Raw genomic sequence first — 20,344 nt, 5'->3', positions numbered from 1 at the left:
TGGATCTCCTAAGCCATGGAGAAACAGGGACTCTAAGGCAAACCCAGCAGACACTAGCTGAACTACATCTTCTCAGCACCTCCCTCTGCACGGGTCTGTTGTAAACACAGTGCTCACACACACATTTCCAGCAGTAAATACGTCTACATTAAGATATTCTGACAAAAAAAAACGATTCTACTTTTCGTACATTTTAGTCCTTGGAAATGTTTTATGTTTTATACTGTCTCTGGTGAAAAACAACGTGTCAAGGAGGCGTTTATTTTGAAAATGTTAACCGGATATGTTTTTGTTTTGAATTCTAGTTGTTTTCATAAGTGTCCGCAGCTGCAAATAAGCTTATACTCTTAAGACTTATTCTTAAAGGCACATTTTCCACTGTTTAAACTGACCTAAGACAAAGGTTTTGCAACATGTCCGTCAAACGGGTTTTATTTTGACAGCTCAGACAGGAATTGTGCTGTTTACGCTGGCTAACTTCACGCAGTTTAAAAGTTAGGTATGGGTACGTGGTAGAAAACCAAGTTTGTTTTTTTTCTTACGTAGTCGTTAGCTACAAACTTTAAAAAGCCGAGAGGTGTTGAACAGAGTCGCCGGACACACACTATGGTTCCTCGCAGGCAGGACTACGGGATGAAAAGGACCGGAGGGGCGCGGAGCAGTTCGGTTATAAACTTTAGGACAACGGTGAACTCGGGCTCCGTCCGCCGCAGCTCCGCCGTGCTGCCGTCGGTGCTAACGTTCCTGGTGATCGTAGCATCCGGAGGCCTGCTGCTTATGATAGAGAAAGGAATGCTGAACAGCATGGGTACGCCTCCACCCCGAGGTAACGGCAAGCGGCTGGACTTCATCCGACAGGCTGGGAGACACAGCTCGGCAGCTGTGGACGTGGAGTCCCAGGTAAAGTCGCGTAAAGCACCAGGAGGTTTACCGGGGGGGGGGGGGGGGGGGGATTTTTGCCTCGTGACTACGTGCAAGGTATTTCACAATATTAGTAAATGTGTGGTAAACAGAAGGATTACAGGCTGCTCAGTTCATGTGTGGTAAGAACAGCTTTCACTTTGTGATGATCACAGCTGCGACACGGTCTCGTTTGTCGTTTCTCTCGGTAAAAGCCTAAGTTAACGCGGTGATCGCACATATTCACGCAGGGTTTGGAAGTTGGATCAAACGGCAGCTAAGCGGTGGGTTTAACTTCCACTGCGACCTATAATAATAAATGCACCAAACCGAGTGTGCGTTTATTTCTAACTTTTATCTTCATCCATACATCACTCGGCAGGGGGACCAACATAACGCTGGGGGGGACTCTCAAAAAACGGATTTCAAAAAGGATTTGAAAGGTCAAAATCAAAGCTGAGATGTTCTGACTTATGGCTCAGTTTTCAAAAACACCGAGTTTCACTTCCCACAATTTGCTTAGTCTTTACAAAGCTCTTTGAGAACCAGAAAGCATTTTACAGAGCCATTTTCAGGTGTTTTGATGCTCATGTGTAGAGTGCTCCTTTAAGTCACTGATTTGTGTTCTTAGATCCTCCAGGAGATCCGTAACCGGACCATCAGGACCGTGTGCAGCCAGAAGAACATGCCGCACAGCATTTGGTCTCTGAGCCCCCCGCAGAGGAAGACGCTGCTGCAGCACATCCTGGTGAATGACAAGTACCACTTCCTCTACTGCTACGTCCCCAAAGTGGCCTGCTCCAACTGGAAGAGGGTTCTGAAGGTCCTGAGCGGAGCGCTGGAGAGTGTGGACGTCAACATCAAGATGGACCACCGCAGCGACCTGCTCTTTTTGTCCTCACTGAAACCAGAGGAGATCCGCTACCGTCTCAAGCACTACTTCAAATTCATGTTTGTGCGGGAGCCTATGGAGCGCCTGCTTTCTGCGTACAGGAACAAGTTTGGAGAGATTGAGTCTTACCAGAAAAAGTACGGTGTTGAGATCATAAAGCGGTACAGAAAAGGTCGCGCTAAGGATGCGTCTGTAACAGGAGACGATGTGACCTTTGCAGAGTTTGTCCGTTACTTGCTGGATGAGGATGTGGAGCGTATGAATGAGCACTGGATGCCAGTGTACAACCTGTGCCAACCCTGCGCCGTGTCTTATGACTTCATTGGCTCCTATGAGCGCCTGGAAGGCGATGCGGAGTTTGTGCTCCAGCGCATCGGAGCACCTCCTTACGTTCACTTCCCAGAGAGGCAAACGTGGTACAAGCCGGTCACTACGGAGACGTTACACTATTACCTGTGCAGCTTACCGCAGAAGTTACTGAGGGAACTCCTGCCCAAATACATTTTAGACTTTTCCCTCTTCACTTACCCACTCCCCAACACAACCACTGAACACTGTCGACATTAAGTGTGCAATGTCTTATAGTCTGGAGATTATTTTTTATAGAGAATCATTGGGATTATTTTTATGCCTAGGGAACATTGAAGCTGTTACGCATTTTTTTTACTTGAGATGTCGTCACATCATTGCAAAACGCTGATAATCGGAGGAGGTGAAGACTTCAGAACCACTAAAGCTTGAAATCAGCTGCAGACAAAGGAAACGGTTATTGAACTGTATGTTACATGCACTGTCACAGTAAATTAATCAGTTCACTATACATTGATGCAACTGTAAATAAGATTGCAAGACCAAATTTTGTATTTTGCTTGTTTCTTCATGTAGACATTGGAGAAGATAAAGGGGTTAATGGCCTCAGTGGCCATTCAGTGGTTTAGCAGGCTAAAACACACACCATGTACTCAGAGGGTTGTGGGGTTTAAATCAAGCTTATGTTTTTTGTTTTTTTTTTTTTTGTAAGGCGCAGCCTCTCTATTCCATCTGTTTCCCATCTTTTCTATTTACTCTCAACTACATACCACCGAATAAAAGCAGAAGTTCTAAGTTTTGTGATTTACGTCACTGCAGTTTCTGTGATTTTGTGTCGCTTTATTTTTGTGAATAATTTAATAATTTAGACATCATTAAAAAAACATGAATATTATGCATAACACACATACCCACAGGGCTGACCGAACACTTCTCTTGCTACATGTGAGGTTATAGTTGCTGAGAACTATTCATTTCTGAGAGACAACATTAAATCCTAATTCCGTTAGTGGCTGTATAATATGCTGATGTTGATGTTGTTATGTAACAGATTATTTAAATGTTAGAACCGTCTTTAGCTTTATAAAGGCCTGGGCTTGATAATCCTGGGTGCTTCAGGCTATACGTGGAATAAAGTGGCACTGGGGTATGCTACAGGCTAATCAATGCTGAGGCTTATGAGGGCCTTCACACCTCATGTCCAGCTTCTAGTGGTTTCTGACTCACTCGTCTGCGCCGTCATTGGTCTGTCTGCGTAGGCGTTAATCCTTGAAGCTCACATTTCTGAAAAGAGAAAGGAAAGAAACTTAAGTGAAAAAAGCAACAACTGTTAAAAATTGGTTTTATGGTTCGTTATTTTTGGTTTTCATGCATCAAAGGACCAGATTTAGTTTGTCAGCCTGATTTCATTCCATCACACATAGAAAAATTTGGATTCCTGTTTAATATTCAAAACAGGCATATTCCTAGATTTTAAAAAAAATATATCTATTTGCACAGTTCAAAAATAACAAGCCCTAAAAATAGCTTCATCATTGTCATGTCCAGTGCCTTACTTGTCTGGTGACTTGTCAGTGGAGCGGTCAAGGCTTCGGAGGATGGAGCGTTCTGGGGAGATGTGATGAGGACCGGTGGAGGTGCTGAGGGGCGATGAGCTTTGGAGGGATGAGAACGACAAACCCTGTCTGCGCATCTCCTGGACCGCCCTTTCACTGTGGACAGAGAGAAACAGTAAGACCAGGTCAGAATGTGTTGCATATCAATCATTCAGTAATGTGGAACGTTTTTAGTCAAGTCTCTACACCCTGATAACATGCTACTTCAAAGATTAGGAGCATCTGTTTCTGCAGCCAAGTGAAAAACTAGTTTAATATAAGGACATAATCTAGTTTGTGAACAGTTATTGAATCAGCTATGGCACAAATGCAATTACAAGGCTATAGAGTAAATTATACATTCATATTTGCAGAGTCACATCGTCACAGAGCTAATGTTAAAAATAGGTTTTGTATGCATACTGACAGAGATGCGATAGACTAAATCTAATCCAACTTTGGTTTCACTCCATTAAATGATTCCTATCCTGGGGTTAAAGGTCAGCATCAGTGTGAAGACCAACAGTTGCTGAGCTCACCGTTCAAATCGTTCAGTGGTCAACTGTCTTTTCAGGACGTCCATCTCTGTCTGCAGCTGAGACACTTTACCACGGAGCTGGGACACCTCCCTGGCATGCTCCGCTCTGAGTTAACATATACAAACAATATTCTTTTTTTTTTTAAATGACAGTTTATTCCACTGCAACAATTTCAATCAGATATATTGAACTGGATTTGTTTACGTTTTGCTGTCAGCCAGAGTGAGCCTGTCACGAAGGACTTTCAGTTCCGACTCTCTTTCGCTGGCTGTCAGGTGAGTTTGGAACTCCTTGTGCCGATTGGTAGAGAGTAGCGTCTCAAGGTTACGGACAGTCAACCTCTCACTGGCCAGTTGCTTCTTAAGCAGCTCCGCTTCTGATCGAACATCTTCCAGCTCTCCTGTGACCTAAAAAAAAAAGTGCACATATTAACAGAAAGCATAATTATCTCAAGACAGATAACTAAGGCCTGGGACGCAGTAAGGCTCACCCTCTCCAGATCCATACTCTTGGAGGTGAGCTGACGTGAAGTGAGGTCCTTGCCAGAGTCCAGTTTGACACAGAGCTCCCTGACAGAGGCCAGATCTGAGAGGAGAGCCGCCTTCTCCTCCTTAGCTTTGTGTAGCTCCTCCTCTAGCCGGGACATCCCACGAACCAACGAGGATACCTGGGCTTCATAAGCCTGCAGGGCCTGCGTGTGCTTAGGGAAACAGCAGGGTGAAAGGTACATTTATCTCATGCCGTTACAAAGATTAGCACCTCTGAGTGTTTTAGAGTCCAATTTAATCCCAGTAGCTGACCTAGAATAACTTAATGTGAATGTATCAGCAGCTTTTTCCAGCTCTTGTCTCACCTGATGGATCTCTCTCTCCTGGTGGCCGACAGTGTCGCGGAGGTGCCTGCGTTCGGTGTCTGAAGAGAGCAGCTCCAGGCGGATGGAGTTATTGAGTCCTTCAGCCTGCTGCAGCTTCTGCTCACGCTCCTCCACCTCAGAGTGAGCCATTCTGAACCGCTCCAGCAGGTCCCTGTTCTCCTGCTCCTGTGGGTCAAACACGTAGCTATGTGAAACTTGAGTGGACACCTACAGGATGTTCAGGCACTTCAAGTATTGCATGAAAGACAATTACATCTAATATTGAGAGACAAAAACAGCTACAGGAGTAAACGGTTCTCTCTTGCCTTTGTGGCCATCAGTTTCTCGATTCTGGACACTTCAGAAATGTAAGAGTGGACTCTCAGTTTCAGCTCATCCTTCTCATGCAAAGCTGCTTCCATCTCCATATGCACAGCCTGGACAGACAAACACAAGAGGAGCTGGTGTTATTTCCTTATCTCTTCCTTTATTCCTCTTCATTTTCTTTGCATGTGACAGAGGAGAAACAACTGAACATAAGGCTCGTTACTTACTTGGTTCTCCCTGGTCATTGTGGCCAGGTCATCTTGCAGCCTCCTGTTTTCTCTGATTGTGATTTCTTTGTCTCTCCTGAGTCCAGCCAGCTCCTCCTGCGAGGCATCCAGCTGTCTCCTCAGGCTGGTTATCTCCCTCTCACGGCTGTTTAACGCCCCCTGCAGCTGACTGCAAGGATCAGGGATTAGTGTGGAAGACTTGACATTTTGCTTTATTGAAAACCAACCTGAGACCAAGATACTCACGATAATGAGCTATCCATGTTCGTAACTGTGAGTCTCACATCTTCAAGTGTCTTCTCCTGTGGAAATGCCAAAAAAAAAAAACAGTTTCATTAGTTGTCTTTAAGCACAATTCATATGATACAGAAATACATTTTTGTCCACTATCGCTTACAGTACACTGGAATCGCTTTGGGACGAGACATTTTCATAGTAAGGACAGGAGGAATGATTACAGGGACACATAACTTTTTCATTGTACATACAGGCATATATGTCAGTATTGTTTTAAGACAGGTTTGAAAATGTGAACTTGTCCCTTGATAAACGCTGTTAAGCTTGATGATTTTTTGTTTGCTACCTTCTTGGACAGCTCCTCCTGGAGAGCAACGAGCCTTTCAGTCTTTTGATCAACTTCATCCTGCAGAGCATCTTTCTCTCTATCCAGGGCAGAGATCGACTTCTGAAGAACAGCCACTTCTTCCTTGTGCTTGGATCCCCGGTGACTCAGCTCCCCTGGCAGACAAACCAAAATCAAATACGACGACAACACTACACCAATCCTGAACATCATAAAACCCACAGATATCTACCTATTCTCTCCTCCAGTTTGTCTATCTGCTCATGGGCAGACCGCAGCTCATTCATCTTCACTGACAGCCTGTGCTGGGTGTCAGACAGTGACTGACCCATCTGCTCCTGCAGAAGCCTAAAGAAAGACAAGGAAAAATCTCTAACAAGCTGCCAAACCCTGTAAATATAACTGCTGCCGTAATAACGTAACAAACCCTGAACAAACTGCAGTTTGTCAACAGATAATAGAGCAAGTGTCAGGAGAACAAACAAAAAGAGGGAAGTAGGACAGTGAGAAGACACTGACAACATCTCATGCATTTTAAAAACTAAATTACCATCAGATAATTTCCATCACAACTACTTTCTGGCAGCGGTCGTAGTATTAACATTTCCACTTTTATTCCACACTGTTTCACTACAAACCTCAGAGCGTTAGACTCAGCCCTCTGCTGGGCTGCCTCCTCTGCATTCCGGACCACGGTAGCAGACCGAACCTTCAGCTCCTCCTCCGCCGCCTCCCTGCTCTCCTTCAGCAGACGCACCTGTGACTGCAGCTCCAGCTTCTCCTGCTCCAACTAAAGGACAACACACACAACGAGCCAGGTAGAAATACAGCAACACAAAGCTACTTCGGATCAAATTTACCGTAGTGAACATTACTTATTATTGTTTGAGCAGATTTACTTAAACATCCATCAGGCTTACTCTCTTTATGGCATTTTCCAGGTCAAGAATCCTGCTCTCCTCTCCCTGCCTGTCTCTGAGAGCTGAAGTCTGGGCAACCTGCAAAATGTTTGAGTATTTATGTGTTATGCTCAGTGGTGTCCATTCCAAGTTATGAAAGTAGTGTACAACATGACAGTTTAGATTCTGAGCAGAGTTGAAAAAGGGACAAATTCAAGTAGGATTGTAAATAAAGATTATTTTCATTATCAATGATATATTAAAAAAAAATGGTGGAAAAGAATCACATGCACCATGAATGTTGTTACTCTGGGACTAACCTTTAATCTGTCCATCAGCGTGTCTTTTTCAATGGTCATCTGCTCGATTTTGTTTTCTGCCTGTTTAACGTCCTCCTGCAGTTTCAAGACGTCAGCTGACATATCTGTGCTACGGGCCACCATTAAGTCCTCTTGAGCCTGAACGAGCGAGAACATTAAGTCTTTAGAAGTGTAAAACACGTGATTTCAGGTACGTAGCCGATGGCACACTGTTTTTAAAACTCACCTGTTTAAGTAGAGTTTTGAAATGGTCTCTTTCAGAGCAGAGGACCTTCACATTGTTTTGAATGTCCTCCATGTGCTTCTCAAAGTCCAACAGAGCAGCCTTCAGCTCGTCTCTTTCCTTTACTACACGGAGCAGTTCTGCCTCTGCAACACCGCCCTGAAAATTTGAAGCCGTTATTTTGGATGAGTTTTAGGAGAAATTACCTAAAACTCCATTAACAAAACAGTCATCAAATTTAGTGTTGTTTCTTACCCGAGTTACGTTGAACCTTGGACTTCTGCCTCTTCCTGGGCTACGGCTGGGGCTCAAGTCCAGACCACCAGCCCCTCTGACTCTTCTGTGGAGCTCGGCCTCCTGGCGATAGTAATCCCTCTCCTCCTCTAGACTCTTGACAAATGCGTCCAGACGTGACGGGGAACGTTCCCTCCCACAAACACCATGTTTAGCCCGCATGGTCTCCAGCTCCAGCACCAGGTCTCTGTCTAGGAAACAGCAAAAAGTCAGTAATAAATTAATGTCAACAATTTAAAAAGTGCTATAAGAATAGCTTTGAACAACAGAGGTATACCAAACTGCAGCTTACCAGCTGCCATCATTTTCTCCACTTTGCCCTGCAGCCTGATTTTCTCCTCCTCCAGGAAATTCACCAGTCCCTCCATTTTCTCGTTCTGCTCTTTGAGCTCCACCAGCTGATCTCTAAGACGATCGTTTTCAAAGTCACCTTCAGACTGCTCCTGAATTCAATCATGCCAACAGATTACATCCTTAGCTTGTGTAACAATACAACAGGGAGCAGATTTCTGGCACAAAATGATGGTGTATGCTGACACAGGAGTTACACTCTAAAACACAGTAGTGTTCCCACTAAGACAGCATAGAGTAAGAACATTATGTTCTGTAAAATACCTTTCTTATTTTTGTGATAATATCCTCTAAGTCCTCAATGATTTTCTGTTGCCTCTGAATTTCTTTCTGTTGAGAAAACATATTTTAGTTTTCAAGGGTTGTTACGATTATTCTGACTCACACTTTGTTACCTTAACAACACTTAACAATAATAATTGATGCCCGTATGTCTTTCTTCCTTAATTCTTATGTTCTCACTTTAGTTTCTTGTAGTTCCATGTCAGCAGTTTCCAACACTCGCTCTTTGTCCATCTCCAGCTGCTTCGCAAGGTCGTCTATGTGTGTAAGCTCTTCACACAGTTCCAGGTTCTTTAAAGACAGATTGGCCACTTCACTTGAGGCATCTTTCTTCTTCTGTTGCAGTCCTTCTACCTTCTGCTCCAATGTCCTGTTGGTCTCCTGCAGGTACTCAATCTGTGTAACACAGAGCAGTAGCTACCAGTTAAGACGGGAGGGTGAGTATTGACCATGCAGGCTTCTTCCAGAGGAGCCAGGATCAAGACTACTGTGCATATTACAGAAATATTCCATATGCATAGATAAACAATGGTAAACATCCTATATGATGGCTATGCTTGCCTGAAGGTTAAGATGGGAAATGAGTTTCTCGTTGCTGATGTTCTGGGCCTCGAGAGAAATGACATCATGAGGTCGTCCTCCCTGAAGAACACGATTCAGGCGCTCAATCTCTTTCTCCCTCTCCTCCACCTAACAGAGGTAAGTAAGAATTAAATGACATACCTCCATAATAACATTTAACAGGTCAGAATTGTATTTCTTTTAAGTTAATTTACTTCTTACCTGTGTATTTAAGTGCTTTATGTATTCTTGAGCATTTTCCAGGTCTAGTTTGACCTTTATGATTTCTTCCTGTAGCTCATGAATTCTGCACATCAAAATTCAGAGTAAGCCACACAGAGATAAAGCAAATACAAAAATCTACTATTATCACATGCAACAAGCAACTACCACTTTTCTCAGTAACACACTTCGGCTGTTACAAAAGAAAACAAACCTTCCATCTGCTAACTGTAGCAGGTCAGCTATGTACGGATCATCAGGCTGCGACACAGGGTAAGCTGATGTGGAGGAGGGAGGTATGAGCTCATCAATCTGCATTCTCTGACGCCTGAAAGGAATACTGCGCTTCTTTCCACCTGTGAACGTCATGATTAACAACTGATTTTTGATTGCTCTTCAAAAGTCAAATAAAATGTGATCAATCTTTTTCGAGAAACACAATGTTTGGACAGGATTTTTAAAACAAAAAAAGCAAGATAATGCTGCTAAATATGGTTAAACTGAAGGAAATGTATTTAATTGTCAAATATCACCTTCAGTGTGCACTCAAAGAGCTTGGGTCAGATCCCTGGCGTTTACCTGGTGTCTGCACCACAGCTTGCATGTTCTTCTCCTGCAGCTGCTGGATGCGCTCAGCCTTCGCCTTGCTATCCTTCTCCAGGCAGCGAACCTTGTGCACATACTGATTGTTTAAAAACTTCAGGTCAGTTGTCTCATGGTCCAGTTTTCTGATGTGGGTCTTGAGCTCTGAAACAAGATTATGTAGCGTTATCAAACCAGTCATTTGTGAATGCGTGTCGAGGATGTTAGAAAATGTTTAACGCTGTGTTGAGTAACGGGGTAGCTGGTTATCACAGCTTACCTCTGGTGACACGATCCTTCTCCTCCTTCAGCTTCAGGAGCTCCAGGTGCAGCTCATTGTTCTCCCTCACCACCCGGGCGTTCTCTGACCTGTATGGCTCCAGAAGAGCATCAAGGTTTCGGCTTTCTTTCTCGGTCTTCCCCGCTGACAGTTTGGCATTTCGCAGGCTCTCAGTTGTGTGGACCAGGTCACTGTAACACAGAGAAAGATCCGCCTCAATTACATTTAATCCACTGTGACCGACTGGCTGATATTGTGGGGTGAAGGAGAGTAGGCGCAGAGGGGCTTAGAGGTTTCACCTGAATAGTTTCTCCACCAGTGGCAGTGACTCTATTCCCAGTGGCTGTCGGTAGCCCAGCTGATCTAGGCGCTTCCTCAGGTTTACGAATTTCCTCTCTGCGCTGCTGCTCATGGCTGTGATGTGGCTCTGAAGTTACCGCCGCACAACTTGTTTACAGCGTTTACAGAGGTTAGCAAGGTGGATAAATTCAGAGGAAACGTGAGAAAATATGAAATAAACAATCTGAGTTGTTAAGACTTGTGTCAGGGTTAAGAGAGTGACGCGCAGTGGCTATTAAGCTTGCTACCATAAGCCAAGTGTTTGATGTTGGCTAACGTTAGGTAGCTAGCTTAACGTTAAGTAGCTAATAAACCAATGTTAGCATTCTGCGTGTTCACCTATTGAGCTGCACGCTTTTTGGAGACAACAAACAGCATTAGCCCGCTTGTCTGCAACGTTCGACAAACGTTAATCACTTAAACAGCGTTAAATCTCAGGAAGTTTGCCTCAACTTACCTTGGTTGGAAGGATAGTTTTCCTAACAGCTACAGTTAGCTTAACCAGCGTCAACTTAACTCTACATCACCGACATAAATGCCTCGCACGAACCAGTTACTTGCACGAGATTCATAACAGTTTTACATGTTGTTCTCCGTTAAAGTTAGATAATGGACAGTTATCGAGTTGACATGTTTCCGCGGTAAAGGAGTTTGAAAAGAGCGCCGCTGGTCTCCGGTTTGGATTCGTCACCATGGAACTGCGAGACACTGCGGAGCATCAGGGGCGGCGCGTTTTGTGGACCGGCGTTGTCCGCGCTGGAGGGAGGTGGAGGGGCGGGGTCGACACGGAGATTGAGCTCAGGCATTGATGAGATATTCAATGTTATGTGCTAAAATAGATTAAAACATATATATGATAAAGCGCTGGCGTGTTGGCAGATGCAGATTTATTATATACATATGGCAGGAAGAAATAAAAAATATAACAACCAAATATTTAGAGTAGAGCTATAGAATCGCAACGAAAACAGACCTCTGTCCCATGTACAACTCTCTTTCATTAAAATACACACACACGCACACACACACTTACAGGAAATGTTTCATTGTCCAGAAAGCAGTACAGGGTAGTTTGTAAATAGCTAGTGTATGTTCAGCCAGTGTGAGGCAGTAGTGAATCACCATTTAAGGTTGAATTAGCAGCTACACTAATGAGACTGAGCGATGCTGGAGAAGTACTCCAACATGTCCTGGATGGTAAACTCCATGGTGATTCCAGATCCAGGGTAGCATCTGCCTATCAAATCTTCAAAGTGCTTGTACTGACGGATGAACTCGTCTTGCATGGAGTGCCACACCACCTGGTGGAGTAAATCAGGGAGAGCAACAGTTCAGGCGGTGAGGAATGTGATGCCTTTGACCTGCTGTGCGGTTTCACCCATTAAAACTCTGAATTTCTCACCTGCAGCAGACTTTCCTCTTCACACAGATGTTTATCCACCTTCTTGTAAAGGTTGTCGAGTCCCTTTTTCACCTCTTTGCCCGGGTACTCTTTGATAACTTTGCGTAGCTCTTGTTTGTTGAAGGCCAGCTGGTAGCTCACCTCCTCTTCACGAATACCCTGGGCTACGCGCGCCTCAACTCCTTCAAAGAAATGCTGCAAGAGAAAGATAACAGTTTACCTATGATGCAATTCATAAAACTCAGGATTCATATATGCTGCATATTCCCTCCTCCTCATATCAGTGGAAATTACTAAATTCTAAATGATAATTCCTCTTACATTGAGCTTTTCTAGAGGCTGGCCCAGGGAGTTGATTACATAGGACTGCAAGTGGTCTGTGTATTTGTGCTTGGCCTCTCGTTTCTCTGCGTCCAGGCAGGAGATCTTTAGACGTGACAGTGTAGAAAAGATGTGGTGGAAATTCTCCATCATGACAACGTCCCGAGGCGTCTTCTGGCTTTCGTTGGCTACCTTCTCCACTGGAAAGACAATCAATATTCAGGACTTGGTTTCTGGGCCAATCAGCCAGTCAGCATTTGATATTAGATGACCAGTGGTCTTACCATTCATGAAGACAGCCCTGATAAGTTTGACATAAGCTTTATCCAGATCCCCTCTGCGTTCTGCGTTACGGAAGATTGTTTCTGCCAGCTCAGCAAACTCCTCAAACCCGGTAACAAAAAGCAGGATGCCAACTTTGCTTTTCTTTGAAATCTTCACTTCCTCCATCTGTCTGATCTGACCAGACTGTAGGAAAACAGGGGATTGTTAAATCAAAAACCCTGTGAGGCTTTTTTCACTGAAAGAAAACAAAGCATAAATTTTCCTCATCATATAGACTCAACTCACAATGCATTTGTCAAAGTTCCTCTTGACAGTGACCAGCACGTTTCCTAAAGTAGTGCTGAGGTACGAGGCTGGGTCAACGTTCTCAGCTGTCCACACGTGGTGACTCATCTTCACCAGCATGTAGAGAGAGTTGAAGCTGTCAATCTTGTCACCCAGAGCGATGAGACTGTTGAGCTCCGTCTCGATGCTCTGGAAGATTTTATTCATCATCAGCCGCACCATGTCTTTCCTTAGGTCGAGGACAGAAAGTTTGTGGAAAAAGGACGGTCAGAAGTGAGAGAAGGAAAAGGAAGTGCTACACAGGAAATATGAATTACGTTTCTGGCTGTGAGGACGGGTGATATATGCAGCAGAGCTGTGAGCAAACAATGTGCAGCTACTCACTCTGATGACAAGGAGTGTCTGTGTTCTGCCTGGGGAGGCACCCTTGATGGCATGCCTCCGTCTGATTCCTCTGTTTCAGGCTGCCAGGACAATGAACATAAAACATGAATGATGTATATGAATGATGCTGAAAGTGAAAACATGTCGGCGTCAGACTACACATCAGTAGGTGGCATGCCATTTCATCCTCCTGTCCCCAAGCTATTTCCAGCATGTGATCACAGATTTACCTGAGCAAGCGGGGGTGTAACTGTCGGGTGCTGCTGCAGCTTAAAGAACTTGCTGATGAAGTCTTGCTCTGCAAGACACAGAGGCTCCAGCTCACTGAGGACCTGCTCAAATATCTGCAGAGAGAAATATCTTCCTGTTTAATCTCCAAATACTGAGCAGCACGTGAACGCACAGCTAATTCGACTAAATCTGTGCATTTCTGGCAGCGTCACCTTGTCAAACTTGGTCCTGTCCGCCACGTCCAGGTCAGAGGCGGACATGTTGCCCATGTCCAGCAGTGAGGAAGACTGGGAACGCCGGCTGTTGGAGCCCTGCACTGTCAGCTTGTTCAGGCTTGACGTGGAGCCTGTCAACTTCCCAGAGCTGCCATGAAGGCCTAAGACAGCACAGCAAATACAGTGTGATTTAATCCTTTTAATGAGAATGAGCCCAGGTTTTGGAAATATCATTCAGACTGTATTCAAATCATCAAAATTACATTGAAAACAGTGGTTAGCTTTTGTAGGCATCTAACACAGACTCAGACTGTGTGATAATGCATTAAGCAGCATTGTGAACATTTAGGTACAGTATGCATCAGGGTAGCGAAGGGGTTTGAGCAACTTTTAGTGCAGTTATGTAACACACAGCGGTAAAAAGCAGAGTGAGTAATTAACAGTGGAAAAGCTCTATCCAGATGTCATACTTACTTTCTGTTTCCTGTTTGAGTGCACTTTCTTTCCGCGGAAGCGTGGCTGCAGCCAGTTAAAAAGGCAGGCACCAAAGACAGAGACAGGTTAGGCTTAAAACATGCAGCATGGGAGGAGTGAGGCTAGACGTTAGATGTACGAAGTTACATATATAATGACATGCGCTGCGGTGACTTAGGTACGTATGCTCGTAGACAAACCTTTGGAAAACAAATTCTTTTTTTTGTTTTTTGTTTTCAGAAGGAAAAGCTAATACAGTGCAGAAAGCAGAGTTCTATAATTCTGCCAAAACCAAAGCTAAACAAGGGTCCTATTAAAACTTTCAAGACTAAAGAGTACAGAATTTAGCATGTAAGGTCCCTGTGGAAAAAAAGGCAAGAGGAGATGTTGTCGAAAGATAAAACAAGAAGCAGGACTTTTAACACAATGGAAGCAAATATTAGTTGGGGAAAACATGTTTTTGGCAGCAGATATGATGCAGAAAAAGCTGTAAAGGAACGAGGCCTTGTTTTCATATTTAGACATGAATATCTCATTAAGTTCTGTGTGACAGTACCATACAAATTTTGGACAAAAGACTCTAGAGACGCAGTGAAATTCACATTGTCTTTGATTGAACTACATGTTGTAAAAAAAAAAAGGGAGAAAAAGACAAAAAGAGAGGTCACAAAAAATCCTCATCACACATAATAGCATTAATAGCAGAAGACAAACATGCTCCTTATCTACGCAGTAACAGGTCTCTGATTTATATCTCTTACCAAACTTGCCCTTCGCTTCTTTGGTTGTACCCGCCATCTTTATCTTGGCAACCTCAAAGAAGTCTTTGATTTCTCGTTCATACAGTCGGCTCATATAATCAACATAGGTCTGAAAAAGAGAGACAGCATTTGCTTAGATGCTCAGATGCAAATCTTGAGAACCAATAGTTTGATAACTTTAAGGTACAGATATAAGTGCGGTATCAACTGTCTTATCTAAAGCAAATAAGCTTATTCCCCAAAATGTCCAACTATTCCTGGAAGTATATTTTGTAGGACAGTGGCACTGACCCTTGACAGGCCCTCGTACTTCTCCCTGTGGGTGTTCTTCAGCCACTCCATGAGCTTGGCGTAGCGCAGCAGGTCCCGGTGGAGGGGGTTGTGTTTGGGCAGGGTCAGCTCTGCTGTGTGCTGGGACAGGGTGGAGCTCTGGTCGTGGCCCTGGATGACAGAGTGAGAAGAGACAGAGTATTCATTAGAAGAGTTTATACAGACAAACCCACAACTGGTAAGTCTCATTCCATGTTTCTGGCCACGCACAAACACACCACGCATTCCTATCATGGACATATGTGGATAGGATATGTTTCCACAAATTACCATGAAACCAGATGTTTTTAGAGGTAAACAAATTGTTCAACTTAAAAGGTCCAACACTTCTTCAACTCTACTTTTTGACAAGCTTACTGAAAAGCAGAACTCTTACTGCCATACTGATGGTCTCCTCACTTCCCCTCAGCGTTAGCTTGTTCAGTCTCTAGTGTTTTTACTACAAGACATGCACGCAGAGCAGACAGGCACGGGATTGTATGATAGGAGACCTTTTGCAACAAAGCCATGTTAGCACCCAAACATAGAAAGGCCTTAGCTGAGCGCAGACAGTTGGTGAAAGATGAACGGTGCCTCTTCAGCTCAGAGATCAGGTGAGAGATGTTAGGTGGTTAGAAATATGTCCCATGCAAGAAATAATGGAGGGCCCGGGGGTGTCTCAAGTAATGACATGTAAGTTGGGGTGAGGTACTCCAGGTCAAAGATTAGCAAAGACGGGGGACGTGGGGGTTGCTGTGAGGGTACTCACTGGAAGTGATAGACAGGAGGACCTATAGAACTGAGGGATGGTCATTTTGAAGTGACTGAAGTGGTTGAACTGACACAGAGACAGAGAGCAGAGGGGGATGATTCAAAGTGAGCAACACAGAGAGTCAAGAATAGGAGGGACACAACTGGAAGGAAACCACACAAGGAAGCCCAGGGAAAGAGTCATAGCTAAACAGGAAGAAAGAAAGAGAGAGAGAGAGGGACAGCTGGAGAAGAAGGAGAGACTGCAGCCCCCCATAGTGCAGGAGACTCACAATGGCAAGGTGTGAGGACACAAAGACTGACACTTCAGTGTCCCTTTTCTTTGTTGCCTTTACTCTACTTTAATATTCAGATAAACAAGTGCCATAAACATTTATGAAATGCATATTTGTTTAAGCATGTTAATTATTTTGTTGCCTCTGATTCTTCATCAGCAAACAGAAGCTAATACATGAACAAAAGTGACGTATAATCTATTTAATTCCACAGCTCTATGTGGGCAAAGAATCAAAGAGGATTTAAACTGTAGATACTTTTATGAAGATGGTTATTGCACTAGTTACCAATACTCTCTGACACGCTGAAATTTTAAAACCAGAAAAGACACAAAGACAACTGCAGAAAGTCAATAAACTGTAACCTAAAAAGATATTTCCAAATAATCAACCAGCTAAAACTGTAACTGAAAGTTCAAGCAATTTCTAGCCCTTGTAACAATAGTGTGCCTGTTACCTGGTGAACAAACACATTGTTGAGATGGTTGGTGAGGCGGCGAGCAAAGGTGTCTCTCAGGTCAGCGAACAGGAGCTGCTGCTGCTTCACAGCCATCAGCTTGTCGTGGCCTATCATGAAAAAAAAACAAATTTAATTTGATCACTTACTTACAAAAACAACCACTAATTTATTTAGTTGACCTGAAAGTCATTGCTAACAGTTCACTTGTAAACCAACCTGGTCGGAGCGCCACGTTCATGCACTGCAGAAGAGCTTCAGAGGCGTTGATGCAGGCCTCAATGCCTTTAGGGGAGGTCAGGTCTCCATCCTGCAAAGCCCTGATGTGTCCCTTTGACAGGTCCATGTAGTTCTACATGAGGAAAGACACACCACAGTCATCAAGAAGTCCAACAACCCAGCACTAATAACAGCATTCAATCACAGTACTTTGAAGGTTTTGAAAATATAAATATCCCTCTATGCTAACTGTTTTTAAAATCAGCTGATCCCTTAATATGTAGTACTTTATTTCATGCATATATAGTGGAAAACATTTTAATGTGTTCCTAACCACTAAGAACTGGATCTCATTCAGCAGTTTGCCATTGTTGGTGTTGCTGATCTGGATGAGGCGGTTGCTCTGGGAGATCTGGTCCATCTGCTCCTTGACACTCTGGAGCATCTCCTCATAGCTGCTCAGCTTTCCCTCGATGGTGTCCACCTCTGCCAGCGCCTCATCCAGCAGCTGCATCAGGATATTGACCTGCTTCTCTGATGCCATGATGGACTGGATGTTGGCCTTAAAGTAGGAATTAAGGTATTAATATGCTTCTATATGTTTTTTTTGGTTAATATTTCTGTCCAAACTCAGGTAAATCACACCATAATTAAGAGCAATTACTTTTCATTCTGATTTTAGTTTAGCAGCTGATTCACTCACCCCATCTAAAACCTGCAGCTCCTTGGAGAGCTGCTCTGCAAACGCCTCAGCATTGGAGATGGCGTACTCGCACATCTCCATCATGCTCTCGATGTCCTGCTCCTCGCGGGTGCTCAGCTCCTGGTAGTCGTCCAAAGCGTCTTCATCGCCCCCAGCAACGCTCTGGCTCTCACCGCTTGGCACTGACTCTAAACCCATGAAAACAGATGAAGCATGTACAAGACATGAGCACAAACACAAGGTTGAAGACACATCAGGTTTTATACTCTTCTCATAACAACAACTACACACAACTACAAAACATATCAGTAACAGGGATGGGCATTTTAATTCATTTTCACTGAACTGACTGAGGATATATATGTTTTTACAAATTAATAACCTATTTTAGAATAATTAAGCCTTAAAACACATTTTAAATAAACTATGAAATTGTACTCATTTACTACCACTGTTGAAAATGTAACTTGAATTTTAAACCATAATAAGTTTGACTGCAGGTTATATGACTCCATAAAACCACAAACATGTCTTGTATCTTCCAAAATGTACTTGTCTGTGTAAAATGACTGCTATGTAAAACTAATTAAAGCATAACAACTGAACTAACAGCGAGTCTTTACATTGCTCTGGAACAATTAGAAACCATATGTTCTACAACTCTGGGTCAAATTAAATACAGAGTACACCAATGAACACATCTCAGTAAATAAGCTTATGAATTAAGGTGATATGGACAAGTTAAAAAAATAAGAAGTAAAAGCATGACCTACATGTGTGTTATGATTATTGAAAAATAAACAAGTCATGCCAATCCTTATTAAGAAATAATCAAAACAGCAGGAGCTTCAAGAGGGTGAGAGTCTCTAGTGAAAATGGCGGTTTGAGGTCATGAGCATACGATGGAGAGGAGTGAGGGGAGGGGGAAGTTAAGTCCTACCAACCTTCCGCTTTAGGAAGTTCTGGCCAGAGAAAGTTAAAGAGAAAAAAGTGAGAATAAAGGAGAATTTAACACAGAAAGCCATACCATAAACCAGGACACAAAGAAGAGATCTCTAAACATGCTATTAATAAATTAAATCAACCAAAAGTGAACAAAGTTCCTCATTTCTGGTTTAAATCAGAATACCTCAAACATGACCAATACACACTAGGGTCAAAGCTGTTGGTTTAAGAGAGTAAGACACGCCTTTAAGCAAATGTAATCAAATCACGCGGTCACAGGGGTGGCGATAAGGACAGAATGTTTCCACACCTTCTAGCAGCTGAGAACTGACATTCACAAACTCCACCTTCTTCCTCAGGTAACGCTGGTTCAGTTTCCAAAGGCAGGAAATGAAGGAGTTCTTTTCAGCCGTGCTGCTGGCCAGCCACCTGTATACCTTCTCGAAATGAAGGTCGAATTCAGGGTTTTCCTAAAAGAGAACAGGAAAATGAAGATGAATGAATGTTTCCTCTTACTCGCAAAACATGGTTATGGGTGAAACACAGGTAAAGGATGGAAGAAACAGACAGTTTCTCGGACCTTGCTTGCATCTTTGGCATCTACTTCTGTCAGATCTCTGAGTTCCCAGGTCTGCTGTCGCTTGTAAAAGTCCCCTTTGTCAGATTTCTTCACCTTCACCACTTTAACCTGGACAGGTCTCTCGGTGGTAACTGGAAGCAAAGCAAGCATGTTGTTCACCTTTTATGATTAATATTTCTTTACAGCTGGGTCCGTGGTTATTACCCACTTACCTGTCGCACACAAGAAGCAGTTCTTCTTTTTCTTTCCTGCCTTGCAGACATTGACAATGCCGAGGAGCCGCTCGTCGTTGGGTGTGAAGATGTCCCTCTGGAGAGCATGCTTGATGGCTGTCATGGTGGATACTGTAATACAGAACACAACAGCTAGAAGGTAAACAAAGCCGTTTTAAAACAAATTATACATACATTTATCTGACATACTGGTAATTCCCTGTGCAGCCTTTCCAAATGTATGAAAGCAGAGAGCCAGTGCTGCTAATGCCAAGGGACAAATCCTACACCAGTACATTTGTAATCAGCCTAACATTTTACTTCATTGCCTTTCCCACACATTACAACCTCTGTTCTTTGGTACATGATATTGCGGAAACTTATTCGTGACATATGCGAAGATATTTCCAGACGTTATCTAAATGTTTATGAATAACCATTCAAATACTGTGTTTACGGTAAATAGCTAACAGGCTTCCAGAGGCCGTTGATGTCAACTCTACAACCGAGTGACCAAAAACAACAAAGTTTAAAAACGCCAGCTACCGGCGCTGGTACACGGTAACACTGGACGAAGAGTAATGAAGCACACAGAGGCCCTTCCCGGAGTAAATACACCGATGTCCTCCCTGTCTGTTAGCTTGCTGGCTACTATCGCTGTTGCTAGCTTCCAAGAGCTAGCTCCCGTTAGCTCGTTTAGTTGCACGGAACACGTAAAGTCCGACACTGCACCGGCCAAATAATCAACTAAACCACTGCGAATTTTTTTTATAATAAAATGCAATTTATTTATATTTATACTTATGTCAGAAGTTTCCGTTACCTTGTTTTGTCAGCCCACCAGCCCTTTGCAAAGCACCGCCCTCCCTCTTCCTGGTTCTCAGGCGCAGCTGTCACATGACAGCGACAGTGTCAACATCCACATCCGTCCTGCTCC

The 20,344-nt window shown here is 43.6% G+C and overlaps 3 protein-coding genes across 9 annotated transcripts; 1 reads left to right on the top strand and 2 right to left on the bottom strand.

Moving 5' to 3' along the window:
• The first annotated feature begins 458 nt into the window (after window positions 1-458).
• On the top strand, window positions 459-2,890 carry chst14 (carbohydrate (N-acetylgalactosamine 4-0) sulfotransferase 14). The gene is made up of 2 exons (XM_041040863.1): window positions 459-900; window positions 1,532-2,890. Exons 1-2 carry the CDS (start codon window positions 607-609, stop codon window positions 2,357-2,359), a joined length of 1,122 nt encoding a protein of 373 aa, XP_040896797.1. The 5' UTR covers window positions 459-606; the 3' UTR covers window positions 2,360-2,890.
• Window positions 2,841-11,259, bottom strand: cep135 (centrosomal protein 135). 3 transcript variants are annotated; one of them, XM_041040861.1, is made up of 25 exons: window positions 10,539-11,259; window positions 10,240-10,430; window positions 9,957-10,124; window positions 9,592-9,733; window positions 9,378-9,462; window positions 9,156-9,284; window positions 8,775-8,990; window positions 8,577-8,642; window positions 8,254-8,404; window positions 7,923-8,152; window positions 7,671-7,826; window positions 7,445-7,582; window positions 7,146-7,223; window positions 6,864-7,015; window positions 6,458-6,573; window positions 6,226-6,380; window positions 5,889-5,944; window positions 5,643-5,811; window positions 5,415-5,525; window positions 5,089-5,274; window positions 4,726-4,926; window positions 4,440-4,642; window positions 4,236-4,340; window positions 3,658-3,813; window positions 2,841-3,385 (listed from the first exon to the last, which is right to left on the bottom strand). In XM_041040861.1, exons 1-25 carry the CDS (start codon window positions 10,649-10,651, stop codon window positions 3,364-3,366), a joined length of 3,495 nt encoding a protein of 1,164 aa, XP_040896795.1. In that variant the 5' UTR covers window positions 10,652-11,259; the 3' UTR covers window positions 2,841-3,363. The 3 variants fall into 3 exon arrangements, with proteins under 3 accessions (XP_040896795.1, XP_040896794.1, XP_040896796.1); XM_041040860.1 differs by having other exon boundaries at window positions 2,843-3,385; window positions 4,726-4,935; XM_041040862.1 differs by lacking the exon at window positions 2,841-3,385 and having other exon boundaries at window positions 3,654-3,813; window positions 4,726-4,935.
• Window positions 11,260-11,443: 184 nt separating this feature from the next.
• Window positions 11,444-20,285, bottom strand: exoc1 (exocyst complex component 1). Of its 5 annotated transcripts, XM_041041068.1 has the most exons (20): window positions 20,231-20,285; window positions 19,408-19,539; window positions 19,196-19,326; window positions 18,926-19,085; window positions 17,671-17,858; window positions 17,302-17,529; window positions 16,968-17,100; window positions 16,749-16,858; window positions 16,015-16,083; window positions 15,228-15,377; window positions 14,937-15,045; window positions 14,176-14,220; window positions 13,699-13,862; window positions 13,486-13,599; window positions 13,256-13,335; window positions 12,872-13,100; window positions 12,586-12,769; window positions 12,302-12,501; window positions 11,981-12,175; window positions 11,444-11,879 (listed from the first exon to the last, which is right to left on the bottom strand). In XM_041041068.1, the coding sequence occupies exons 2-20, from the start codon at window positions 19,529-19,531 to the stop codon at window positions 11,727-11,729; spliced, it is 2,766 nt and encodes a 921-aa protein (XP_040897002.1). In that variant the 5' UTR covers window positions 19,532-19,539; window positions 20,231-20,285; the 3' UTR covers window positions 11,444-11,726. The 5 variants fall into 5 exon arrangements, with proteins under 5 accessions (XP_040897002.1, XP_040897003.1, XP_040897004.1 ...); XM_041041069.1 differs by lacking the exon at window positions 14,176-14,220; XM_041041070.1 differs by lacking the exon at window positions 16,015-16,083.
• Window positions 20,286-20,344: the final 59 nt, after the last annotated feature.

The sequence above is a fragment of the Toxotes jaculatrix genome, chromosome 6, assembly GCF_017976425.1.
Source record: "Toxotes jaculatrix isolate fToxJac2 chromosome 6, fToxJac2.pri, whole genome shotgun sequence".
NCBI lineage: Eukaryota > Metazoa > Chordata > Actinopteri > Toxotidae > Toxotes > Toxotes jaculatrix.
This window is presented reverse-complemented; position numbering and strand designations above follow the sequence as displayed.

What these genes read in the sequence shown, in the direction of transcription:
- chst14 (XM_041040863.1), top strand. Translation starts at nt 607, where the DNA reads ATGGTTCCTCGCAGGCAGGACTACGGGATGAAAAGGACCGGAGGGGCG. An exon ending in CTGTGGACGTGGAGTCCCAG is followed by an intron (nt 901 to 1,531) that starts GTAAAGTCGCGT and finishes TTGTGTTCTTAG; the next exon opens with ATCCTCCAGGAGATCCGTAA.
- cep135 (XM_041040860.1), bottom strand. Translation starts at nt 10,651, where the DNA reads ATGAGCAGCAGCGCAGAGAGGAAATTCGTAAACCTGAGGAAGCGCCTA. An exon ending in GCTGAGTCTAACGCTCTGAG is followed by an intron (nt 6,574 to 6,863) that starts GTTTGTAGTGAA and finishes GTCTTTCTTTAG; the next exon opens with GCTTCTGCAGGAGCAGATGG. An exon ending in AGAGTATGGATCTGGAGAGG is followed by an intron (nt 4,643 to 4,725) that starts GTGAGCCTTACT and finishes TTTTTTTTTTAG; the next exon opens with GTCACAGGAGAGCTGGAAGA.
- exoc1 (XM_041041068.1), bottom strand. Translation starts at nt 19,531, where the DNA reads ATGACAGCCATCAAGCATGCTCTCCAGAGGGACATCTTCACACCCAAC. An exon ending in AGAAGCGAAGGGCAAGTTTG is followed by an intron (nt 14,221 to 14,936) that starts GTAAGAGATATA and finishes AACTGGCTGCAG; the next exon opens with CCACGCTTCCGCGGAAAGAA. An exon ending in AGACACTCCTTGTCATCAGA is followed by an intron (nt 13,101 to 13,255) that starts GTGAGTAGCTGC and finishes CCTCGACCTAAG; the next exon opens with GAAAGACATGGTGCGGCTGA.